General features: G+C 47.1%; 1 protein-coding gene across 1 annotated transcript in view; it reads left to right on the top strand.

Moving 5' to 3' along the window:
- LOC132381756 (neuronal PAS domain-containing protein 3-like) overlaps positions 1-23,006 on the top strand; it is a 611,027-nt gene that overhangs the window by 539,278 nt on the left and 48,743 nt on the right. The window contains exon 6 of the mRNA XM_059951328.1: positions 10,765-10,939. Within this exon, the coding sequence (XP_059807311.1) occupies positions 10,765-10,939 (175 nt within the window). The remainder of the gene's footprint in view (positions 1-10,764; positions 10,940-23,006) is intronic.

Below are 23,006 nucleotides of genomic sequence, written 5' to 3'. Positions count from 1 at the left end.
GAGAGGAATGAATAGTCAATGTTACAGGGTGAAGGGTCTTGGGCCAAGACGTTGACTGTTTATATTCCTCCATACATGCTACCTGTCTTGCTGAGTTCCTCCAGCATTTTGTGCACACGTTCCTCCCGCACAGTAGAATTTTTTAGAAAAAAATCCCTTGGATATGTCTTGCTGCATCTTACATCAAGAGATCTGAAGTGGTTGATAGACTATTGATGTCACATAACAAGAAATAAAAACACAATATGTGCCATTAGCTTTGGCACAAGTGAAAATGATAGAAGTTCGATATCTTTAGCCACAGGAGCTAAGTAAATATTATATTCAATAAACCAGAGATGGTGGATATTAATCAGCAAAGTGTAAATTTAATGCAAGAATGTCTTTACATAAAAAGCATGATCAATTCAAAAATAATCTATCAAGCGTCGGTTCTAGAGTTCCACAACATTGGGGCTGAACAGTCTCGTTTCTTTCACTACCGTCAGCCATGCAAGTCCCAGGTGAAGACTCAGGGATACAGTCGCACTCAGGTGCAGGATTCTTCATTGCTGTTTCTTTAACAAATTTGCTTTCCCAGTCAGGGTTGTAAGTCTGGAGCTGAACCCTCGAACCTGGAGGACTGGTGGACCGCTGTTAGTCTGGCCTCTATCTTTTGACCTGTCTAGCGTGGGTGACCCCCACCAAGAGCCAGAGCATAAAGCCCTGACTCCGGCCAACGTAGCTCTCCGGGTCATTGAGGCACACAAGCCTCCAAACCCTATGACAAAGTTGTGGTCCTCTTGGAAGCGACTGACATGATGAAGGAAGCCGTGACTACTTCCAGAGATGGAAAACCTCCATTGCTGCCATAAACGCCAGTGGTGTGATGGTCGAGAGAGAGAGAGAGCGACTGGAGTAATAGCTCAGTAACTTGGCAGTTATCTAAACTCCTCCTGCCACTGTTTGTCTGTGCACCCCCTCCGTGACAGTGTAAGTGAGTTTCCTCCAGGTGCTCCGGTTTCCTCCCATGCCCTTAAGACCTATCCCCTCAGACTGAACTTGTAATTGCTTGCTGCATTTACTAAATACTGACTTGAAGGGGGTGAGTAATTATGCAATCAACTAGTTTGTGTTTAATAATTGTGATTCTTTATTGATCCCAAAGTAAATTATTCCTCTTCTGGTTATCCATCCCATAGGGTGATGATGGTTCCTTTCAGTCAGTTAGTGGGGTGTTGAGGATACCCCGCTCCTCAGAAAGGAACGGTGTGTGCGTGAATGGATTTTAGGTGAGTAGGGGGTTGCACAGGTCCAGACCTCCCCCTCAGCATCCCCTCCTGGATCCAGCAGCACGGTGGGGCCCAAGAGGGCTGGGGCAAGTTCTGCTGCAGTGAACGGCCAGACCAAGCTTTGTTGCAAGGGATGCCCTTTCAGCGCTTCACGGCACGTGATGGCCCTGGACCCTACGAGAGGGTTCATCCGCTCTTTGACAGGTTCCTGTTTTTTCTGTCCTGCCGGGTGTCTAGCCCTCCCTCCTCACCAGGCAAGTGGGGGGTGGGGGGCCAGTTTAGTCACCGACCACCAAACCGTGCGACAGGTAGTACTGGGTTACGTGGGACCAGTAGCACTCAGACAAGTCACCTGACCTGAAAGTTAATTAGTGTCACGGTAGCATTACAAGTGCACAGATATACAAATACTAGAAGAGAAGTAAGGAAGATAAAGATAGAGTTACCTCAAACAGTCTAACAGGAGCTTCCCTGGCTGTAGGTTGACTCATGATAGAGCCTAATGGCCGAGGGTAAAAGTGACCTCATATATCGCTCTTCGGAGCAGTGCAGTTGTGCTCCACTCAAGTCTGTCATCCAGGTGCCCCCCCCCAGGTACTGGTAGGTCCTCACCACATCCACGTCCTCACCATCAATATCTGTTACTGAAAGTGCTCCTCTATTCAGCCAAGGTGGCGTGCAGAGGGTGAGAAACTTTGTCCAGAATCGCCGGGATTTCCCACAGGGTTCTTTGTTCTACCACAGCCTCCAGTGTGTCCAGTTTGACTCCTATAACAGAGCCAGCCTTTCTAATCTGTTTATTGAGCCATATTGATGCCATTGCCCCAGCACACCACCGCATAGAAGATTGCACTGGCAACAACAGACTGGTAGAACATGTGAAGGAGAAGCCTGTGCACTCCAAAGGACCTCAATCTCCTCAGGAAGAAGAGGCAACTCTGGCCCTTCTTGTACACAGCCCCTGTGTTGGTGCTCCACTCAAGTCTGTCATCCTGGTGCACCTCCAGGTACTTGTAGGTCATCAATACATCCACGTCCTCACCATCTATAGTAACAGGGAGCAATGCGGGCTTAGTCTTCCTAAAGTCCATCACCATCTCCTCTGTCTTACTGGTGTTGAGCTGCAGATGATTCAGCTTTGACAAAGTCCTCCTCCAGGGTCCCTATACTCATCCTCCTGTCCTCCCTTTATGCATCCAACTACCTCTGAGTCATCAGAGCATTTCTGCAGATGACATGACTCAGTGTTGTGACTAGGTCCAAGGTTAAACAGGAAGGGAGCTATACATTCCCTGGTGGGGCCCCAGTGCTGCTTATCGCCACGTCTGACACACGGCTCTGAAGCCACACAAACTGTGGTCTGCCAGTCAGGTAGTCCATTATCCAGGATAGAATGGATGTGCCAGACTGCATTGAATGGAGCTTCTCCCCCCAGCACCGAGGGCTGTATGGTGTTAAAGGCACTTGAGAAACCAAAAAACATGATCCTCTCCGTGCTGCCCTGCTTATCGAAATGGGAGTGGGCTCTGTTCAGCATCGTCAACTCCAATGTGCTCCTGGTAGGCAAACTGCAGGGGGACCGAGGGCTGATCTGACCAGGGGGTCAGAGGTGAGCCAGGACCAGCCTCTCAAGGGTCTTCACGATGTGTGAGGTCAGGGACACTGGATGGTGGTCATTCAAGACTTTCGGCCAGCCCTTCTTGGATACTGGGACCACACACGATGTTTTCCACACAGGCGGGACCCTTCCCAGGCTGAGACTCCAATTGAAAATGCGCTGGAGAACTCCACACAGCTGCTCAGCACACTCCTTCAGGACCTTGCTGTTCACACCATCCAGTCCCAATGCTTTGCTGTGTCTGAGTTACCCCAGAGCCCTTCTCACCTGCTCAGTAGTGAAGGTGAGTCTGTGATGACTGGGGACTTTGTGGAAGGCGCAGGCTGGAGGAGGTGAAGATAGCAGTTGATATATGGGTGGTAGGTGCAGGGCAAGGAGGGGATGTAGACAGTGGTAGTCTGTGTTGCTCATCCATGAATTGAAGGGAGAAGCTGGTGAGAGAGCACTGGGTACCTCAGCACCTAGACTGGTGCATTTCAGACAAATCTGTAGAAATTCGTTTTCATTTCAACACAAAAGAGTTTTTTCTGTTGATCAGTGTCAAAAAAGGACAAAGTAAATCCACTATGATTCAATGTTGTAAAACAATAAAACATGAAAACACCCAACTGGGGCAAACCAGATCTTTATCTTTAAATCCTAAGTATTCACTACCACCACAATTCACTGGCTTCAGTACAGATCCACACCAGGCCTCTGTACCTTTGTCATGACAGAGGAGTAGGACTAGCTGAGACAGAGTGACCTTGTACTGCACTGAGACACACCAGTTGCCTGTTTAGCCAGATGTTTCCTCCAGCCAGCTTCTCCATTGAATGTGATTGGGGATCTTGGGGACCTGGAGGCACTAGAGACTGCAGATGCTGGAATCTGGAACAACATGCAAGATATTGGAAGAATTCAGCAGGTCAGGCAGGATCTGTGGAGGGAAATGTAGAGTACAGTTGGCCCTCCTTATCCGCGAGGGATTGGTTCCGGGACCCCTCACGGATACCAGAATTCGCGGATGCTCAAGTCCCTTATTCAACCTGTCTCAGTGCGGTGGACATTAGGACCCGGCGTCAGAGCTCTGAATCCACAGTGTTTCTGTTCACAAAAGTAATCACGATCACAATTGAAAATAAAGTGGAAATAATAAAGCGATCGGAAAGAGGTGAAACCCCATCGGTCATTGGAAAAGCATTAGGCTACAGTCGGTCAACAATCGGAACAATTTTAAAGTGAAAAAGGCTCCGCCCCGAATTATTACTACGCAAGGCGGTGGTTTAATTATTAGGTTTTGGGGTTTTGGGTTTTTGATCCTCCACATCAAACTGGCACGGTGGAGAGCGCACTGGGGAGCAGTCTGAAGGCACACACTCAGTGATTCAGGAATAGCTTCTTCACCTCAGACATCTGAATTCTGAATGGGCATTGAACCCATAAATTCTACCTCACTACTTTTTTTTCACTTCTTATATATTATATATATGTATATATAATTCAGTTTTTTTCTCTGCCATTATGTATTGCATTGTACTGCTGCTACAAAGACAACAAATTTCATGACATTTCATGACATACAAATCAGAATCAGAACCACTTCATTGCCAGCCTGTGAAACATCCCAGAATTGATTGTGGTTCGGTGCCAAGCGTAAAACACAGGACAATACCATAACAGACAACACGATAGCGACCAACAATTCACAAGACAATAGTGCAAACAGCCATGAGTAAGCAACAATTAGCAGAACAGTCACATGCGCAAACCTCAATAATCAAACTTAAATAAATGTGAACATATGAGCAACATCATCATCATCATTATGTGCCGTGTTGCATGACGTGGGTGATCATGGTCTTTCCACTATCATGATTGTTCTTGGTAAGTTTTTCTACAGAAATGGTTTGCCATTGCCTTCTTCTGGGCAGTGTCTTTACAAGACGGGTGACCCCAGCCATTATCAATACTCTTCAGAGATTGTCTGCCTGGCATCAGTGGTCGCATAACCAGGACTTGTGATCTGCACCGGCTGTTCATACGACCGTCCACCACCTGCTCCCATGGCTTCACGTGACCCTGATCGGGGGCTAAGCAGGTGCCACACCTTGCCCAAGGGTGACCTGCAGGCGAGCGGAGGGAAGGAGCACCTTACACCTCCTTTGGTAGAGACGTACCTCCAAGTTCAATAATAACGGAACAAGGGCATCAGGAAAGACCAGTTAACAGATGTTGTGCAGGGACAGTTAGGGGATTACACCTGAGTGAATTTTGTTGAGTAGCTGGATAGCCTCAGGAAAGAAGCTTTGAAGGAGATGTGTAGTCCTGTTATAGTAAGTAGGGTTTTCATCTTAATTATACCTTCCCTAACTTGTGCACATGACAACGAACTCAATTTGACTTTTGGGAAAATTACTAACGTGCTTTGAAAGAGATAGAATGTGATTCCCAATTAATAATTTCTACAACTGAATATATCAGCCTTGGGAACTTTAAGGTTCACTTTTGAAGTGCGGTCAATATTGCAAGGAAGGAAACATGTCAAACAGCTTGGGGCATAAGGAACCGGCCTAGACAGTCACGTGAGACTGATTAGGTCAGGGGTTCCAAACCTTTTCTACACCATGGAGCCCTACCAAGGGGTGCGTGGACCCAGGTTGAGAACTCCTGGATTAGATGATCCTTAGTCCTGATAGACTGTCTCAGCCTACAACATAATGTTTATTCACCTCCATAGATGCTGCCTGACTCTAGCCAGCATAGCTCTCTGGGTCATTGAGGCATGCGGGCCTCCAAACCATGGCAAGGTTGTGGTCCTCTTGGAGAAAACATTACACTCAGCGATCACTTTATTAGCGCTGTAGTGGAATTGGTGTGGTCTTCTGCTGCTGTAGCCCATACCCTTCAAGGTTCAACGTGTTGTACATTCAGAGATGCTCTTCTGCACACCACTGTTGTAACGTGTCGTTATTTGAGTTACTAACGTCTTCCTGTCAGCTTGAACCAGTCTGGTCATTCCCCTCTGACCTCTCTCATTAACAAGGCATTATCGCCCACAGAGCTGCCGCTCACTCAATGTTTTTTTTGCGCCATCCTGTACAGTATAAACTCTAGGGACTGTTATGAATGAAAATCCCAGGAGATTTCTGAGATACTCAAACCACCCCGTCTGGCACCAACAATCATTCATTCCACGGTCAAAGTCACTTAGACCACATTTCTTTCCCCATTCTGATGTCTGGTCTGAACAACAGCTGAACCTCCTGACCATGTCGGCATGCTTTTATGTATTGAGTTGCTGCTACATGATTGGCTGATTAGATATTTGCATTAGTGAGCAGGTGTACAGGTGTAGCTAAATGCTGAGTGCATTTCCCCTCTCAACCATACAACAATTACAGCACGGAAACAGGCCATCTCGGTCCTTCTAGTCTGTGTCGAATGCTTACTCTCATCTAGTCCCACTGACCTGCACTCAGCCCATTATTCTCCATTCCTTTTCTGTCCATATACCTATCCAATTTTTTTTAAAGCCCACACTCTTGCTGTCTCCCCGTAACTGTTAACACCCTTACAGATCAAGAATCCAGGCATAGTATCAGCTTCTGATTTCAGCACAAGGTACTGAATTTAGCCGGCTCTGTGCCACCATTATAGGCGGGCAAGGGTGTGTGTGTGTGTGTGTGTGTGTGTGTGTGTGTGTGTGTGTGTGTGTGTTCTGGATTATCTTCATGTAGATCAGGGCTCCCATCCTTTTTTATGTCCATGGAGCCCTACCATTAACCGAGTACCCCCGATGTTGAGGGAATCGTTTGAGAAATTGTTCTTTCCATTCTTTACATTAGGCCGAGAGAGCAGATAGGTCTAACCCGGTACTGGGTGGTGGGGTGAGGGCTCCCATTGCAGCATGTTACTCTCTCAAAGGACCTTCAGCCTCCCGATACACTGCCTGATTGCGATTGTTTTCAAACCCTGGGTTCCTTGGAGAGTTCAGGAATGAGTGAGAGACTTTGATTCTTCATGATAATTTATTTTAAAGTTTAAACAAAGATACAAAGTAACAAGGCAGGTGAGAGATGAGAAATTAAAGGATTCAGTATAAAAACATGGCGCCTTTGAGAAGATATCACCTTTATAAGCAGAAATTCCGTAGATAAGAATATACCAATCAACAGTTGCATGTTCATGTCATGGGGGAAATGAGCTAACACTCAGCCAAATAATAAAAAAGAAAAGGTATATGTAACTGCTATATCATCTTCTGCCAGTCAGTGGGGACAAATTACATTCTGTGACAAATATGAGTTTGTTAAAGATACAAACTGTGTCAGTAAAAATGAAACTATGATTAAAAGTACAATTTTATTCTTGCATTCATTCAAGTAATGTATTGTAAAAAGTGCTTAAAAAAAACAACTGATTCCTTGTGTATCCCCCGTCAACGGATGTGCTTTTGATTAAGATCCACCACACGTGGCCTGGACCCAGCCCCGCAGATCAATCAACTTGGTGCTCCTCTGTCTGACATAAGGTGTAATTGATCACATGACAACTGGATAAAGAAAGCAAGTTGTCCATCAGGAAAAGGCGTCCAGTCAATCGTATCTCCCTGAAAAAAAAAGGAAATGTTGGAAAAGTAGCTTTCAAGCCGGGCCTAATTAATCAGATGTTCGCCCTCATAAGTATGCAAAAGATTTGAGCCCTGTTTGTTGACCTTTAATATTCAAGGAAGTCAATATCTGTCTTCTGGTAGTTAGCTGCACAGGGGGCTGCTGAATGTTAATAGCATTTTGTTTATTCCTTGTGTGCTGAATCCAGAGTTTAGATCATTAGTGGCCAGATGAAGTCAGATCCTGCCTCAAACTTCTTAATTACTCATGCAGGACACAATGCAAAGGGAAAGGGGGAAATGCCTGTCTTCCTACAGGAGTGAGACACACCAGCTAGTTGAGCGGTGTCACAGCAACAACCGTGCACTCAACATCAGTAAGACTAAAGGATTGATTGTAGACTTCAGAAAGGATAAGACTTAGGGAACATGAAACAATCCTCATAGAGGGATCAGAAGTGGAGAGAGTGAGCAATTTCAAGTTCCTGGGTGTCAATATCTCTGGGGATCTAACCAGGACCCAAAATATTGATATAAAGAAGGCAAGACTGTGACTATAGTTCATTAGAAGATTGAGAAGATTTGTCTTGTCACCAAAAACACTTGAAAATGTCAACAGATGTACCGTGGAGAGCATTCTAACTGGCTGCATCACCGTCTGGTATGGGGGAGGGGGGCTTCTGCACAGGATCGAAATAAGCTGCAGAGAGTTGTAAACTGTCCCCTCCATCATGGGCACTAGCCTCCCCACAGCATCCAGGACATTTTTGGGGAGCAAAGCTCCAAAAAGGCGGCATCCATCATTAACGACCCCCATCACCCAGTTCATGCCCTCTTCTCATTGCTACCATCACGGAGGAGGTACAGGAGCCTGAAGACACACACTCAGCGATTCAGGAACAGCTTCTTCCCCTCTGCCGTCCGATTTCCGAATGGGTATTGAACCCATGAACACTGCCTCACTAATTTTTCATTTCTATTTTTGCACTACTAATTTAATTTAACTAATTTTATACATATACTTAATGTAATTTATAGTTTTTCCCTCTGTTATCATGTATTTCATTGTACTGCTTCCACAAGGTTAACAAGTTTTACAACATATGCCAATGATATTAAACCTGATTCTGTTTCTAATTCTACACCATCAGGCACATAAGCCTCCACACCATAAGATCATATGATACAGGAGCAGAATTAGGCCATTTGACCCATTGATTCTGCTCCCCCATTTCATCATGGCTGATTTATTTCCCTCTCAACCCCAGTCTCCTGCCTTCTCCCTGTATCCCCTCATGCCCGGAACGATCAAGAATCTATCAACTTCTGCCTTAAGTGACTTGACCTCTACAGCCGCCTGTGGCAATGAATTCTATTGAGTCACCGCTCTCTGGCTAAAGAAATGTCACCATTGAGGACCTCGTCAGAAGACGGTGCCTCAAGGTGGTAGCTTCCATCAACACGGACCCTCGCCACCCAGGCCTTGCCCTCTTCTCATTGCTACCACCATCGAAACAGAAACATAGAAAACCTACAGCACAATACAGGCCCTTTGGCCCACAAAGCTGTGCCGAACATGTCTTTACCTTAGAAATTACCTATGGTTACCTCTATTTTTCTGAGCTCCATGTACCTGTCCAGGAGTTTCTTAAAAGACCCTATCGTATCCACCGCCATCACTGCCACCAGCAGCCCATTCCAGTGATTTATACTAACTTATTAACACAAGAAAATCTGCGGTCGCTGGAAATCTAGAGCAACACACACAATATACTGGAGGAACTCAGCAGGTCGAGCAGCAGCTACGGAGAGGAATAAAGAATCAATGTTTTGGGTCGAGACCCTTCATCAAGACTGGAAAACAGGGGGCAGGATCCAGGATAAGGAGATGAGTGGGAGGGGTAGGAGTTGAGAGGTGAAGTTGCAGCTATATAGGACCCTGGACAGACCCCACTTGGAGTACTGTGCTCAGTTCTGGTCGCCTCACTACAGGAAGGATGTGGAAGCCATAGAAAGGGTGCAGAGGAGATTTACAAGGATGTTGTCTGGATTGGGGAGCATGCCTTATGAGAATAGGTTGAGTGAACTCGGCCTTTTCTCCTTGGAGCGAAGGAGGATAAGAGGTGACCTGATAGAGGTGTACAAGATGATGAGAGGCATTGATCATGTGGATAGTCAAAGGCTTTTTCCCAGGGCTGAAATGGTTGCCACAAGAGGACACAGGTTTAAGGTGCTGGGGAGTAGGTACAGAGGAAATGTCAGGAGTAAGTTTTTTACTCAGAGAGTGGTGAGTGCGTGGAATGGGCTGCCAGCAACGGTGGTGGAGGCGGATACGATAGGGTCTTTTAAGAGTCTTTTAGATAGGTACATGGAGCTTAGTAAAATAGAGGGCTATAGGTAAGCCTGGTAATTTCTAAGATAGGGACATGTTCGGCACAACTTTGTGGGCTGAAGGGCCTATATTGTGCTGTAGGTTTTCTATGTTTCTATAAGCTGACAGATGATAGGTGAAGCCAGGTAAGGGGGGAGGTGAGGGAGGAGGGGATAAAGTGAGAAGCTGCAAGGTGATTGGTGGAGAAGGCTGATGAAGAAGGAATCTGATAGGAGAGGAGAGTGGACCATGGGAGAAAGGGAAAGAGAAGGATTAAAAGGGTAACCAGAATAGGGAATGGAAGGGAGAGAAGAGAAATTAATGAAAGTTTAGGGAATTTGAGGTTCATGCCAACAGGTCAGAGAATAAGATGTTGCTCCTCCAGCCTGAGTTTGGTCTCATCATGGCAGTAGAGGAGGCCCTGGACAGACAAGGGAAGTTGAATTAAAATGGGTAGCCAACTAGAGATCTTGCCTTTAGTGGCAGAGAGCATGAGGATGCTTGACAAAGATTTTCCACCCTTATCGTTGATACCCTCTAATCCAGGCAGAATCCTGGGCGGACCAGTTCTGCACAAAGCTGCACAGTGAGGTAGTCTTTCCTCCCGCAGGTTGGGTGAGACTGGAACTGGAAGCCATAGGTTTAGGCTGAAAGGTAAAAGACTTGAGGGAAACTAAGGGGGATCTTCAGAGGAGGTTGCGAGTGTGGAACAAACTGAAAGTAAGGAATGCAAGCCCTTTCTCGAGGCAGGACTACTGAGCGTTCGGGGAGGAAGAGGGGAGTCTGAATGGGAAATGGAAAACTTTGCATATGAGGTGCACTGCTGGCCATTTAAGATGGTGAATGGGGTTCTTACCAACCCATCATTAACCCTTGTACGTTTGCCCCCGTTTATATCTTCTTTCTTGCCCAGGTGGAACTAACAGGCAGCAGCATCTTCGACTACATTCACCCTGGCGATCACGTTGAGGTGGCGGAGCAGCTGGGTCTGAAACTGCCGAGCAGCCGCGGTCACAGCTCCCAGGCCCCCGCTGAGGACGGGGCAAGTTCGACGTCTTCCTCCTCACTGGCCGAGACCCCCGAGCCAGGTAAGGGGGAGGACCCACCCGCGGGCAAAGGGGAGAGGGTTAGCTGGACTCTGGGACGGGGCTGGGAACTTGTTGTCCACTGACTCTCTACGTCTCCATCACAGGCATAAGTCCCCCTACCATCAGGCATATCTTCATTAAGGAACTTCATCATCTGGATTATTATAAATTACAGATTATTGCACATTGCGCATTCAGATGGAGACATAACGTAAAGATTTTTACTCCTCATGTATGTGAAGGATGCAGTTCAATTCAGTGTCCACTTCTCATTATCACCACTGGACAACAACGTGTTGCTACTCCTGAATTTTCTTTTTTTTTTGTTAGTGATAGACCACCTGAAGCTGAACAGAAATGTAATATCAGACTACTTGTATGACGTAGGAATTTGGAGAAACAGGAAATTAACTTTTATTCAATATAATGTATTTAATCGCAAAACAGTGCTGACACTTTGCATTAGTTCGTCTAAGCTAAAAATGCTTTGTTGCTGATTTTCGTTTGTACTCGGTGTCTGAGGCTTCTCGCTGAAGTGTCCAACAATAATCAGCCAGCATTGGTGGACTCCAGTTGTCCTGATTCAGTTTCTCCATGACCACAATGTCCTGGTGAAACCTTTCACCGTGCTCGTCACCGACAGCACCAAGATTTGCAGGGAAGAAGTCTAAATGGGAATGCAGAAAATGAATCTTTAGTGACAGGTTGCACTTCATGTTTTTGTATGTTTGAACCATGTTGTCAACCAGCTGCACATAGTTTGGTGCTCTGCACTTGCCAAGAAAATTTTCAACAACGTCCTTGAATGCCTTCCGTGTGGTTTTCTCCAGTCCCACTAGAAGTTCTTCAAATTACCTGTCATTGATGACCTGTTTGATTTGCAGACCAACAAAAATGCTTTCCTTAATGTTGGTAGCAGTTATTCTGACTTGAATAACGAATTGAAATAACAAATCAAGGTGATTTTTTTTTAAATGGTGCATGATAGGGTAATTTCACGGTGATAGGGTAATCTCATGGTGATAGGGTAATTTTATGGTGAGGGGGTAATTTCATGGTGATTTTCATGATCAGCAGCCCAAAATTCATAAGCTACACCCAAAAGTATTCCAGCCAGCCGGTGGTGTAATGCCAATGGCACAGAACTTTGAGTTTGAATCCAGCCGGCCCCTTGCACGCTTTCCATCTGTGTTGGGTTGAGCGTCAAGCTAGCAACTCGGCCTCGTAAAAACAGTCGAATGCTACGGAAACGGCAAAAGTGCTGCCCGATGCGTGAAGAGGAGCAGCAGAAGCAACAAAAGTATTCAAGAAGCAAAGTCTTTGTTGTCCAGTGAAGCCCGAAGACGTGCAGTCAGCATTCTAAGGATGTCCAGTTAGGATTAATTCAGTAAGATACGGTTCAACAGGTCAGGGAAATGGATACAATATACATCCTGAGATTCTTTTTCTTTGCAAACATCCATGAAAACAGAGCAGTGCCCCAAAGAATGAGTAACTGTTAAACAGCTCCCCCCTCCCATGCACAAGCAGCAGCGAGGCAACGATCCCCCACCAGGAAAAAAAAGCATCGCACCTCCCTCCGAGTGCTCAAGAGTGCAGCAAAGCATCAGTTAAGACACAGACTTGCAGCACCCCAAAGATTACTCGTTCACCCGGTATTCGACATCCCACAGGCTCCCTCTCCCTAATAAGGGAAAAAAGAGGTGTCCCCCCGTTTTCACAGCGGGAGGGGAGACATAACGAACAACTCGCCGATTTACGATGTTAAGACCCCGCTGCGTCGCTTTTTTCCGAGCTCTGCGCCCAGAGAGTGGGCCCCGAGACTCACGTCTCTGGACACACAGCCCTCGGCGGCTAACCCGCTGCTCTCGATGTTCCGTGTCCTCCCGCGACGACTCAGTCAGGGGCACCGGCCAAGAGTCAGCCCGCCTGCAGAGCCACAGAAATCCAGCACCCTGAAGGCGCACTCATCTTCCAGGCCGCGTTCTTGGGATATCAGAAAGCGGCCGGTCGTGAGGCCCGGAGACATTGTCCCATTCCTGCTCAGAATCAGAGTGTCTTCAAAAGAACCCTGAAAAGGGAAAGAAGAGGTATCAACAATATGGGTGTGCTACATTGGTGCCAGAAACGTGGTGACACTTCTCACAATCTTCACTGATTTGATTCAGGGCAAACTACGCATTTCACTGTATATTTCAATGTACAAGTGACAAACCTGTTTCTTCAGCTTTACCTTCCCTTCACCATCAGATTTCTGAGTGGTCCATGAACACTCATTCACAATTTGGCTCTTTTTTTTTACACTACTAATTTACCTTTTATGGTCAAAATATGGCCATTTTGATGTACTGCTGCGGCAAAATGACAAATTTCACTTCCTATGTCGCTGATATTAAACCTGGTTCTAATTCTGCCCGTCTATCCAGAGGATATGCCCTCCTCTCCCTTTCAAATCCAACTTAATCTGTGCCCCCTTGCTTTTGAACCCTTGGACGTTGAGATGCGTCCTAAGGTGCATCGGGGGCACATCGTCAGTGATGTAACCTGGGGTCCTCGGGTACTTTGGGTCTTCCAGCACCTGACACTGTCGCCCAGGCGACCCAGCCAGGGTTGGTGAGGCCCTGGCTCGGGTGCCCAGGTCACACTTCTTGGTCCTCCGCCATCTGGAGGCTCTGCGTTGGTCCTTGTGGTGAACTACATATACCTGTCTGGATATGCCCCCCCCCCCAGCTGACTGCTCCTGTGGCTCCTCCCACAGACCCCGGTATAAAAGCGATTGGGGCCTGAGCCCTGCCCTCAGTCGTCAGGATGTAGTATGATGGTCAATTGCTGCTTGTTCTTTCTTCCAGCCAATAAAAGCCGATATCTCGCCTCACGTCTCAGAGAGAGTTATTGATGGTTCATCAGTCCTGAAGTCTCTTTTCATTGCTGCCCCCATAATTCCCAGGAGGCAGTAGGTTCTGCACACCACTCCATATACTACCTCGGTCCTTGTGGTGAACTACATATACCTGTCTGGATATGCCCCCCATCCCGCTGACTGCTCTTGTGGCTCCTCTCACAGACCCTGGTATAAAGGCGATTGGAGACACAGCCCTGGCCTCAGTCTCCAGGATGCAGTATGATGGTCAATTGCTGCTTGTCCTTTCTTCCAGCCAATAAAAGCCTCTATCTCGCCTCACGTCTCCAAGAGTTATTGATGGTTCATCGGTCCTGAAGTCACTTCATTGCTGCCCCCATAATTCCCAGGAGGCAGTAGGTTCTGCACACCGAGCAGCCAGCAGAACCCCTAAAACCACCTCTAGAGGCACGAAAGGAGTGGCCCTCCCCCCTTACTCCATATACTACCTCAGCCGCCAATAATTATATACACCTCGATTAATTCTCCCCCTGACCTCCTCTGTCCCATACAAGATCGATCAATCCCAGGAGCGGCACAGTAGGGTAAGGCTTTACAGCGTTAACGGAGAGATTAGTTTATTACCCGCCATTGTCTATAAGCAATGTAGGAGCCATCTACTCACTTTTCTGCCGGTATTGTCTTTTCTGTTGTGGTTTTATTGTGGTAAACTATCACGTGGGTTGGGGTGTGGGAGAAGCACATGAGTATACGTAACACGTACAACACGCTGGAGGAACTCAGCAGGTCGGGCAGCATCCGTGGAAACGGACAGTCAACGTTTCGGGCCGAGACCCTTCGTCAGCGTGATGTTTCCACGGATGCTGCCCGACCTGCTGAGTTCCTCCAGCTTGTTGCTTTGACCACAGCATCTGCAGTGGACTTTGTGTTTCCAATGAGTAGACATATTCTCGCTTGGTCTTTCGGTAAGTTTAGTCTGGTGTAGTTAGAGGCGGAGGTGAGCCGGGGATGATTTTCTTTTCGTTGACCACTTTGTTTAAGTATGCTAATTGGGACGTTATTGTTCAAAAACTAACTGGATCGCTATTACGCCTTAATTCGTGACATTGCTAGTTTTAATTTCGTTAGCGTTTTTATCGCAACAGGATTTGTTTGTCTTCCTTGGTTTCTTAAACGCACTCTTTAGGACTTTCGGAACTTTGTTATCGGGGATAACAGTGTCAAGCCGCTATGCTTAGCCTCCGAGCGGCTTTCTGTTTGTGAGTTCACGCACCCCCCGGGGCGGCTTTCCTTTAGTTCCTGAGATGTGCGGCTTCGTGTTAGAGACAGACGCGAAGCGCCGGAGGAACCCAGCAGGTCAGGTCAGGCGAGTGAGCGGCCGGCGCTCCGAGCTGAGGCCCTCCTTCGGGAGCGGTAGGGAGGGAGTTGTGGGCGTGGAGACACTTGCGGGCTGCTCCCAGCACTGCCTGTACCGACGTATGGGTGACAAATGCTTGGGGATTGTTGCTTGCTGCCGCTCATGCCCGGGAGGGACTTTGGCGTTCTCACATTTAACTGCCATTCACTCTTCAGGGCGTTCCTCTTTTTTGTGGAAGTTTGCGAAGAAAAAGCATTTCAGGATGTACATTGCATACATTTCTCCGACATTAAATTGGACCTTTGAAATAAAGCTAATCTTTTTCTGTATCTTTATCCAAACTTTCCTCAGAGCTGCTATTTTTCAGCCTCTAAGTGAATCTCCTCCACACTGTCTCCAGTACAGTCACGCCCCTCCTGTAATGAGGTGACCTGAACTGTAGACAGCATTTAATCAGCCCTGGTCTTTCATTCGATCCTCCTTCCTTTCATATCCTGTGACTTTGCCTAAGAAGAGAAGAGTTCTCTGGAGCTTTTAAACCGCCAATTGACGTGTCCTACCTCGAAGGATCTATGGACATAAACTTCAGGAGTCCTGGTGATGACCAGCCTGAAAATTTATTCCTCTCCATAGATGCTGACTGGCCTGCTGATTTCCTCCAGCATTTTGTGCGTGTTGTTTTGGATTTCAATCTTCTGCAGTACCTCTTGTGTCTATGTTCAGCATTACTTTGCTCCAACCCACTACTCTGTATCCTCTCGCTTAGAGTTCAGTTCTGTGCAAAAGTCTAAGGCATGTATATATAGCCAGGGTGCCTAAAACTTTTACACAGTCTCATAATTTTATGTATTACACTGTACTGTTGCCATGAAAAAAAAACAAATTTCATCATGAATGTGATTCTGATCTGGGTCTCTAATGTGGACTGAGGGTGGGAAGGGGGCAGGGAGAGGGGAATCATGGTTGGGAAAAGGGGAAGGGAGAGGGGAGGGAGCAGGAAGCACCAGAGAGACATTCTGTAATGATCAATAAACCAATTGTTTGGAATCAAATGACCTTGCCTGGTGTCTCAGGGCTGGGTATGTCTGCACCTGTGCCCCCCACCCTGACACTCCTTCTCTGCCACCTGCCCCACACCCCTCCCGCGGCGCTCCACCCTCGTCATTCCCAACATCCTTTGCTCCCGCCAGGTTTACAAACTCGCTTTCCGTTCCACGTTGACAAATACAATTTCTTAAGCGCCATAGCTATATGTTGATATTTTGTCTAGAGAACAGAATGCCATCAGCAAATATACATTGCAATACCCCCACCCAACAGATATCCCTGAAGCCCAGAAAGGGTTAACGGTCTCATCTTTGTGTTTCTCTGTAAGGTCTAAGCTCAAAAGGTTTGGGAGGGAGGGAGGCAGGCTCGAGCAGAGAGCGTATTCCTCTCAAACACCATTACTTCACACTGAATGTCAGGGGAATTAATTAGTTGAGATCACAAGGAATGAAAGAAAAGACAGAGGTTAACTGTTTGTGCTTAATGGAGAAATTAACTCTCAGAAGCGAGGAAGGAAGGGCTATGATCCCCTATGACCCCCTCCCCCTGTGAGAGTCAGGGGTCAAACTTCCCCATCTGAACAACAGCATCGGTATCGGTATTGATTTATTATTGTCACATGTACCGAGATACAGTGAAGAGCTTCTCTTGCAAACTGTTCATACAGATCAGATCATTACACAGAGCACTGAGGCAGAACAGAGTAAAACAACAACGATGCAGAATGAAGTGTAAAGTTCAAAGTAAATTTTATTATCAGAGTACTCATATACGTCAGCATATCCAACCCTGAGATTCATTGTCCTGTGTGGACATACTCAGCAAACCTATGGAATAGTAACTGTATCAGGATCAGTGAAAGATCAACCAGAGTGCAGAAGGCAACAAACTGTGCAAATGCAAATATAAATAAATAGCAATAAATAATGAGAACATGAGATAAAGAGTCCTGAAAGTGTGATCATTGGTTGTGGGAACCAATGGATGGGCAAGTGAGTGTACTTATCCCCTTTTGTTCAAGAACCTGATGGTTGGGGGGTAGTAACTGGTCCTGAACCTGGTGGTGTGAGTCCTGAGGCTCTTGTACCTTCTACCAGAAAAGAGCAGTGCAGGTAAACGATAATGTGCAAGATCATACCAAGTAGATTGTGAGGTTAGCAGTCCACCTTATCGTACCAGAGGTCCGTTCAATAGTCTGATAACAGCAGAGTAGGGGCTGTCCTTGAGCCTGGTGGGACGTGCTTTCAGGCTTTTGTATTTTCTGCCTGTCGGGAGAAGAGAGATTGTCAGGGTTGATAGCGTCTTTGATGACGCTGGCTGCTTTACTGCGGCAGTGAGAAGTGTAGATAGAGGGAGGTTGGATCCCATGATGTGCTGAGCAGTGTCCTAGGGATTACTGCAAGTGCAAGGCAGAGATTCCCACCCTTGCCTCCATGGGTCAAACCGGACACAGTACATGTACTTTACATGAACCAAAGGCCATTCATGGAAACCAGCCTTCCTCCATGGTCCCTGTGGTTCCTCAGCAAACAGGCAGCATAATCAAAGACACTCCCCACCTACCTGAGATATTCTCTCCACACCCCCACCAACCACCCCCGCAACAGGAAGAAGATACAAACTCCTGAAAGCACCTGCCACCGGGATCAAGGGCAGCTTCTATCCCGCTGTTATCAGAGTCTTCAACAGACCTCTTGGCCCCACAATCTACCTAGCTGTGACCTCATAACATTGAAACAGCGAGCTGCTGGTCCCTCACCCTCGTTCGTCTCTCCGTCGCTTGTGAGAGCCCCTGTCTGAGATACCAACGTGTTGGGATGGACTCTAGATCATTGGGCTTCTGAGGCTTTACTATTACAGTGCGGGGGGGGGCAGTCAATACTTCTGCCATTGCTTGTGCATGGGAGGGGGAAGGGGTATTTGTGATGCTGATGTTTCTGTCACTCATTCTTTGGGGTTTTTCTTGTTTTGTGGATGTCTGTGAAGAGTAAGAATTTCATATTGTGTACTGTGTACATCCTCTGATTTTAAATTGAACCTTTGAACTTCTATCTCACTGCTATAAGACCAGGGCCCCCTGGAACAATATGACAGACTCTTGACCTCACACTCTACCTCATTGTGAACTTATTGTCTCCCTGCACTGGACTTATACTGTCACTGTAACTCCTTACTCTGCGTTCTAGCCTTGTTTTCCGCAGACTACCTCAGTGCACAGTTGTGATGAAGTAACCTCTATACAAAGAAATCTTTCACCATACCTCAGTACATTTGACAATGATAAACCAATTTACCATTCAATCCCTCTTGTTAACTGGCTAGAGTGTTCACTGAGGTCTTTAACCACTCACTTTGAGGGACCCACCCAGCTGCTCCAAGCCCCATCCCTGACATATTTAGTTGTTTGCCTGTTCTCCATCTCCCTCTGGTGCTCCCCCCCACTTTCTTTCTCCCGAGGCCTCCCATCCCATGATCCTTTCTCTTCTGCAGCTCTGTATCGCTTTCACCAATCACCTTTCCAGCTCTTAGCTTCATCTCACCCCCTCCGGTCTTCTCCTATCATTTTGCATTTCCCCCTCCCCCCCACTACTTTCAAATCTCTTACTACCTTTCCTTTCGGTTAGTCCTGACGAAGGGTTGCGGCCCAAAACGTCGGCAGCACTTCTCCCTATCGATGCTGCCTGGCCTGCTGTGTTCCACCAGCGTTTTGTGTGTGTTGTTGTTTGAATTTCCAGCATCTGCAGATTTCCTCATGTTTGCTCCAAGCAGAGTTCAATTATACCAGTGCTAATAAGAACGTAGTAACCTGCCTCAATGACTATCATCCAGTAGCACTTACAGCTGCTGTGATGAAGTGTTTTGAGAGGTTGGTGATGAAACATATCAACTCCCGCCTGAGAAGCAACTTGGATTTGCTCCAATTTGCCTATCGTCACAGCAAATGCCATCTCAACGGCTCTTCACTCGACCCTGGAACATCCGGATAGTAAAGATGCATACATCAGGATGCTCTTTATCGGTCACAGCTCGCCATTCAATATAGTGGTTAGCGCAACTATTACAGCGCCAGAAACCCGGCAGGCTCAGTTTCTGCCGCTGCCTGAAGAGAGTTTGTATGTTCCCCCCAAGACTGTGTGGGTTTCCTCCGGGTGCTCCGGTTTCCTCCCACAGTCCAAAGACGTACCGGTTGGTAGGTTAACTGGTCATTGTAAGTTGTCCCCTGATTAGGCTGGGATTAAGTGGAGGGAGTGCTGGGCAGTGAGGCTTAAAGGGCCCAAAAGGCCTGCTCCACACTGTATCTCAATAAAACAGTACATTCCAGGGACGTATGAGTTAGAGGTTAATTGGTCAGATGGGTATAATTGGGTGATGTGGGCTTGATAGGCAGGAATGGCCTGTTACCAAGATGTATCTCCAAATTAAAGATAAAACCTGGTAATTTACTGACCACCATTACTGATGCTCGGTTTTGTTTTAACTTAAGATTCAATTACTGAGATTTAAATTCCCTCAGTGGTACTTAATGTCTGGTTTCCAGTTCATTAGCCTAGGCGTTGCTTATTAATCCAGTAACTTAACCAAGAAGAAGATAGCATTTAATTGCTCTGTCTACCCAGCACGTCTGATGGAATTCTAACATCCTTGGCTTTGAAACAACCATTAAGATCATCATTCATAGCTGCAGAACTAGGCCACCGTCTGCTCTGCCATTCCATCAGGGCTGATTTATTAACCCGCTCAACCCCATTCTCCTGCCTTTTCCCCATAACCTCTATCACCCTGACTAATCAACCTCTTCCTTAAATATACTCAATGACTTGTACCCCCCCCCGCCCCCACAGCTGTCTCCACCCCCTCCACACCCATCTGTGGCAATGAATTCCAGAGATTCACCATCCTCTGGCTAAAGAAGCTCCTCCTCATCTCCGTTCCAAATGGACGGCAGATAAGTGGGCCCCTCAGAGGCTGGCGAAGGGGAGCGCCCACCTGGGAAGGTCAGCTCCTGAAGCTCACCCCAGAACAACCTCACTCGAGCATTGCATTTCTCTCTCAACGAGAAGAAGTTAGAGGGTCTAACTCCACACAGAAACAGGCCCTTAAGCCCATCTGGCACCTGCCTATTCCCATCGACCACAGCCCTCCCGTCCATCTCCAAACTTCCCCTAAATCAAACCTGCATCCACCACCTCCACTGGGGCAGTTTGTTCCACACTCTGAACGAAGAGGCTCCCCCTCACATTCCCCTTTCCTCCTTAACCTAGTCTCGCACAACCTCAGTAGGAAAAACCTGCCTACATTTACTCTGTCTATATCCCTCATAATTTTATATACCTCCACCGAATCTCCACTCATTCCCCCATACTTTAGGAGTCCTAACCTTTCTCTAGAACCCAAGTTTAAAGAAGGTCCATGGAGGGACAGGGCTTAGAGAGGCAATGTGTGGCCATCACGGTCAGCATGAACTGGTTGGGCCGAATGGCCTGGACCTGTGCTGTATTGCTCTGTGACTCTGAGGGATTTAACAGGAAAGCCACACGCTGACGTAGATCGGTCAGCGTGGATGAACAAGGCTCGTTACTGCGCTGTACGTCAAGCACAGTAACTTGGAGCCACTTACTTACTGCCCATTACATGGCTGGCATTTAGGATAGCAATAAAGGTCCTCCATCTCTGCCCGCCCAAACCATTTCACTCAGATGTAGAAGGATTTTTCATTGCTGCTTTTTTGTTTGACCAGTCGGGGTTGTTAGCCCTGAGCTGAACCCCCACACCTGGAGAACTGGTGGATCACCCTCTGTCTGGCCTCTGCCCTTTGACCTGTTTAGCATGGGTGACCTGACCAAGAGGCGAAGATCCTAGCCAGCATAACGCTGCAGGTCACTGAGGCACGCAAGCCTCCGAACCCCATGACAAGGTTGTGGTCTTCTTGGGGAAGTGTGTTGCTAAATGCCCTCAAAACCGTGGAGATGCATATCAACTTCGGGAGAAATGCATCCCCTCTCGTCATCAACAACTCTACAGTTAGCAACGTTTCAACATTCAGGTTTCTGGGCATCGTTATTTCACAGGGCCTCTCGTGGGAGAACCATATCTCCCTCATTAACAAAAAGGCTCAGCACTTCTTGCGGCCGTTGATAAAGCCTATCTTCTCCAGAACATACTGGTGCAATTCTACACTGCCATCACAGAGAACTTCCTCACATCAGCCATTACTGTTTCGTTTGGTGCAACGTCCTTCCAAATTATACTTGGAATGCCCTGGTTCACACCTTTGTAGGCCTCCATTAGTCGTGATAGACCATGGATTTACACCTTGGAAAGTTTCCAGGGCACAAGCCTGGGCAAGGTTTTTTTATGGAAGATAGGCAGTTGCCAAACTGCAAGTCTCCCCTCTCCACACCACCGATGTTGTCCAAGGGAAGGGAATTAGGACCCATACAGCTTGGCACCAGTTTATGCTGTAGGTATTTATTGTGAGAGCTGTTTGTTCTGCTATCAGCCTGTTTGGGTTATTATTGAAGTTAAGGGATGATGTGGAATGTGTGCCATCTAATTATGAGGGTATAGAAGGAGTTTTTCTACTGAAGGTGGGTGACACTAGAATCAGAGGTCATGGGTTAAGGGTAAAAGGAAATTTCTTCACTCACCCAGAGGGTCTTGAGAGTGCATTACAAGCTGCCAACACAGACATTTGAGCTCGATTTCAACATTTAAGCAAAGTTGGTTTGGTACTTGGACATGCAGGTCGATGGGACTAGGCAGTTGAAATAGTTTCAGCATGGACTGGATGGGCCAAAGGGTCTGTTTCAGAGCGGTGCTTTTCTGTGACACTCTACAACTCTGAAAAACCTTTTTGGGTAACTCTCCAGTCTACATTGAACCCTTACAAACAAGAGAGTGGAACTACCAGCCCATAGTCTTCCCAGTTCCCTCTCAGTCCTGATGAAGGGTATCAGCCCGAAATGTTGACTGTTTATTCATTCCCTCCAATATTTTGTGTGTGTTGCTCTGGATTTCCAGCACCTGTAGATTTGCTCTTGTGTACGATTCCTGCTGGTTAATTTGTTGAAGTTGGTTTATTGCTGTCACGTGCACCAAGATACGGCGAGAAGCTTGTCTTGCACGCTGTTCATACGGATCAAATCGTTACACAGTGCGCTGAGCCTATCGCTGAGCTCTGCGGGCGCAGGTTAAAACAGCAGCAGAACGCAGAGTGAACTGTAACAGAAAGCGCAGTGCCGGTCAACAATAAAGTGCAGGATCACAGTGAGGCAGAGTGCAAGATGGAGAGTCTTATCTTATCATACAAGAGGTCCATTTAAAAGCCTGATAACTGCCGGATAGACTGTCCCTGAGCCTGATGGTACGTGCTCTCAGGCCTTTGCATCTTCCCTGCCCCTCTCAACGGGCAGGAGACAGGGTGCCACGGTAGCACAGCGGTGAGCGTGAAACTGTTACGCTATTACAGTTGGAGTTCAGAGTTCAGTTCCAGCGCTGTCCGTAATGATTATCTACGTTCTCCCCGTGAGCGCGTGAGTTTCCTCCCACCGTCCAAAAATGTACCGGTTAGTAGGTTCATTGTGAATTGTCCTGTGAATGGGCTAAGGTTAAATAGTGGGCTGCTGGGTGGTGCGGTTCATTGGGCCACAAGGACCTGTTCCACACTCTGTCTCAAAATAAAAGATAGACAATAGACAGTAGGTGCAGGAGTAGGCCATTCGGCCCTTCTAGCCAGCACCGCCATTCACTGTGATCATGGCTGATCATGTACAATCAGTACCCCGTTCCTGCCCTCACCCCAT

The sequence above is a fragment of the Hypanus sabinus genome, chromosome 26, assembly GCF_030144855.1.
Source record: "Hypanus sabinus isolate sHypSab1 chromosome 26, sHypSab1.hap1, whole genome shotgun sequence".
NCBI lineage: Eukaryota > Metazoa > Chordata > Chondrichthyes > Myliobatiformes > Dasyatidae > Hypanus > Hypanus sabinus.
Note: the sequence above shows the minus strand (reverse complement) of the source record. Positions and strands in the feature narration are given on the sequence as shown.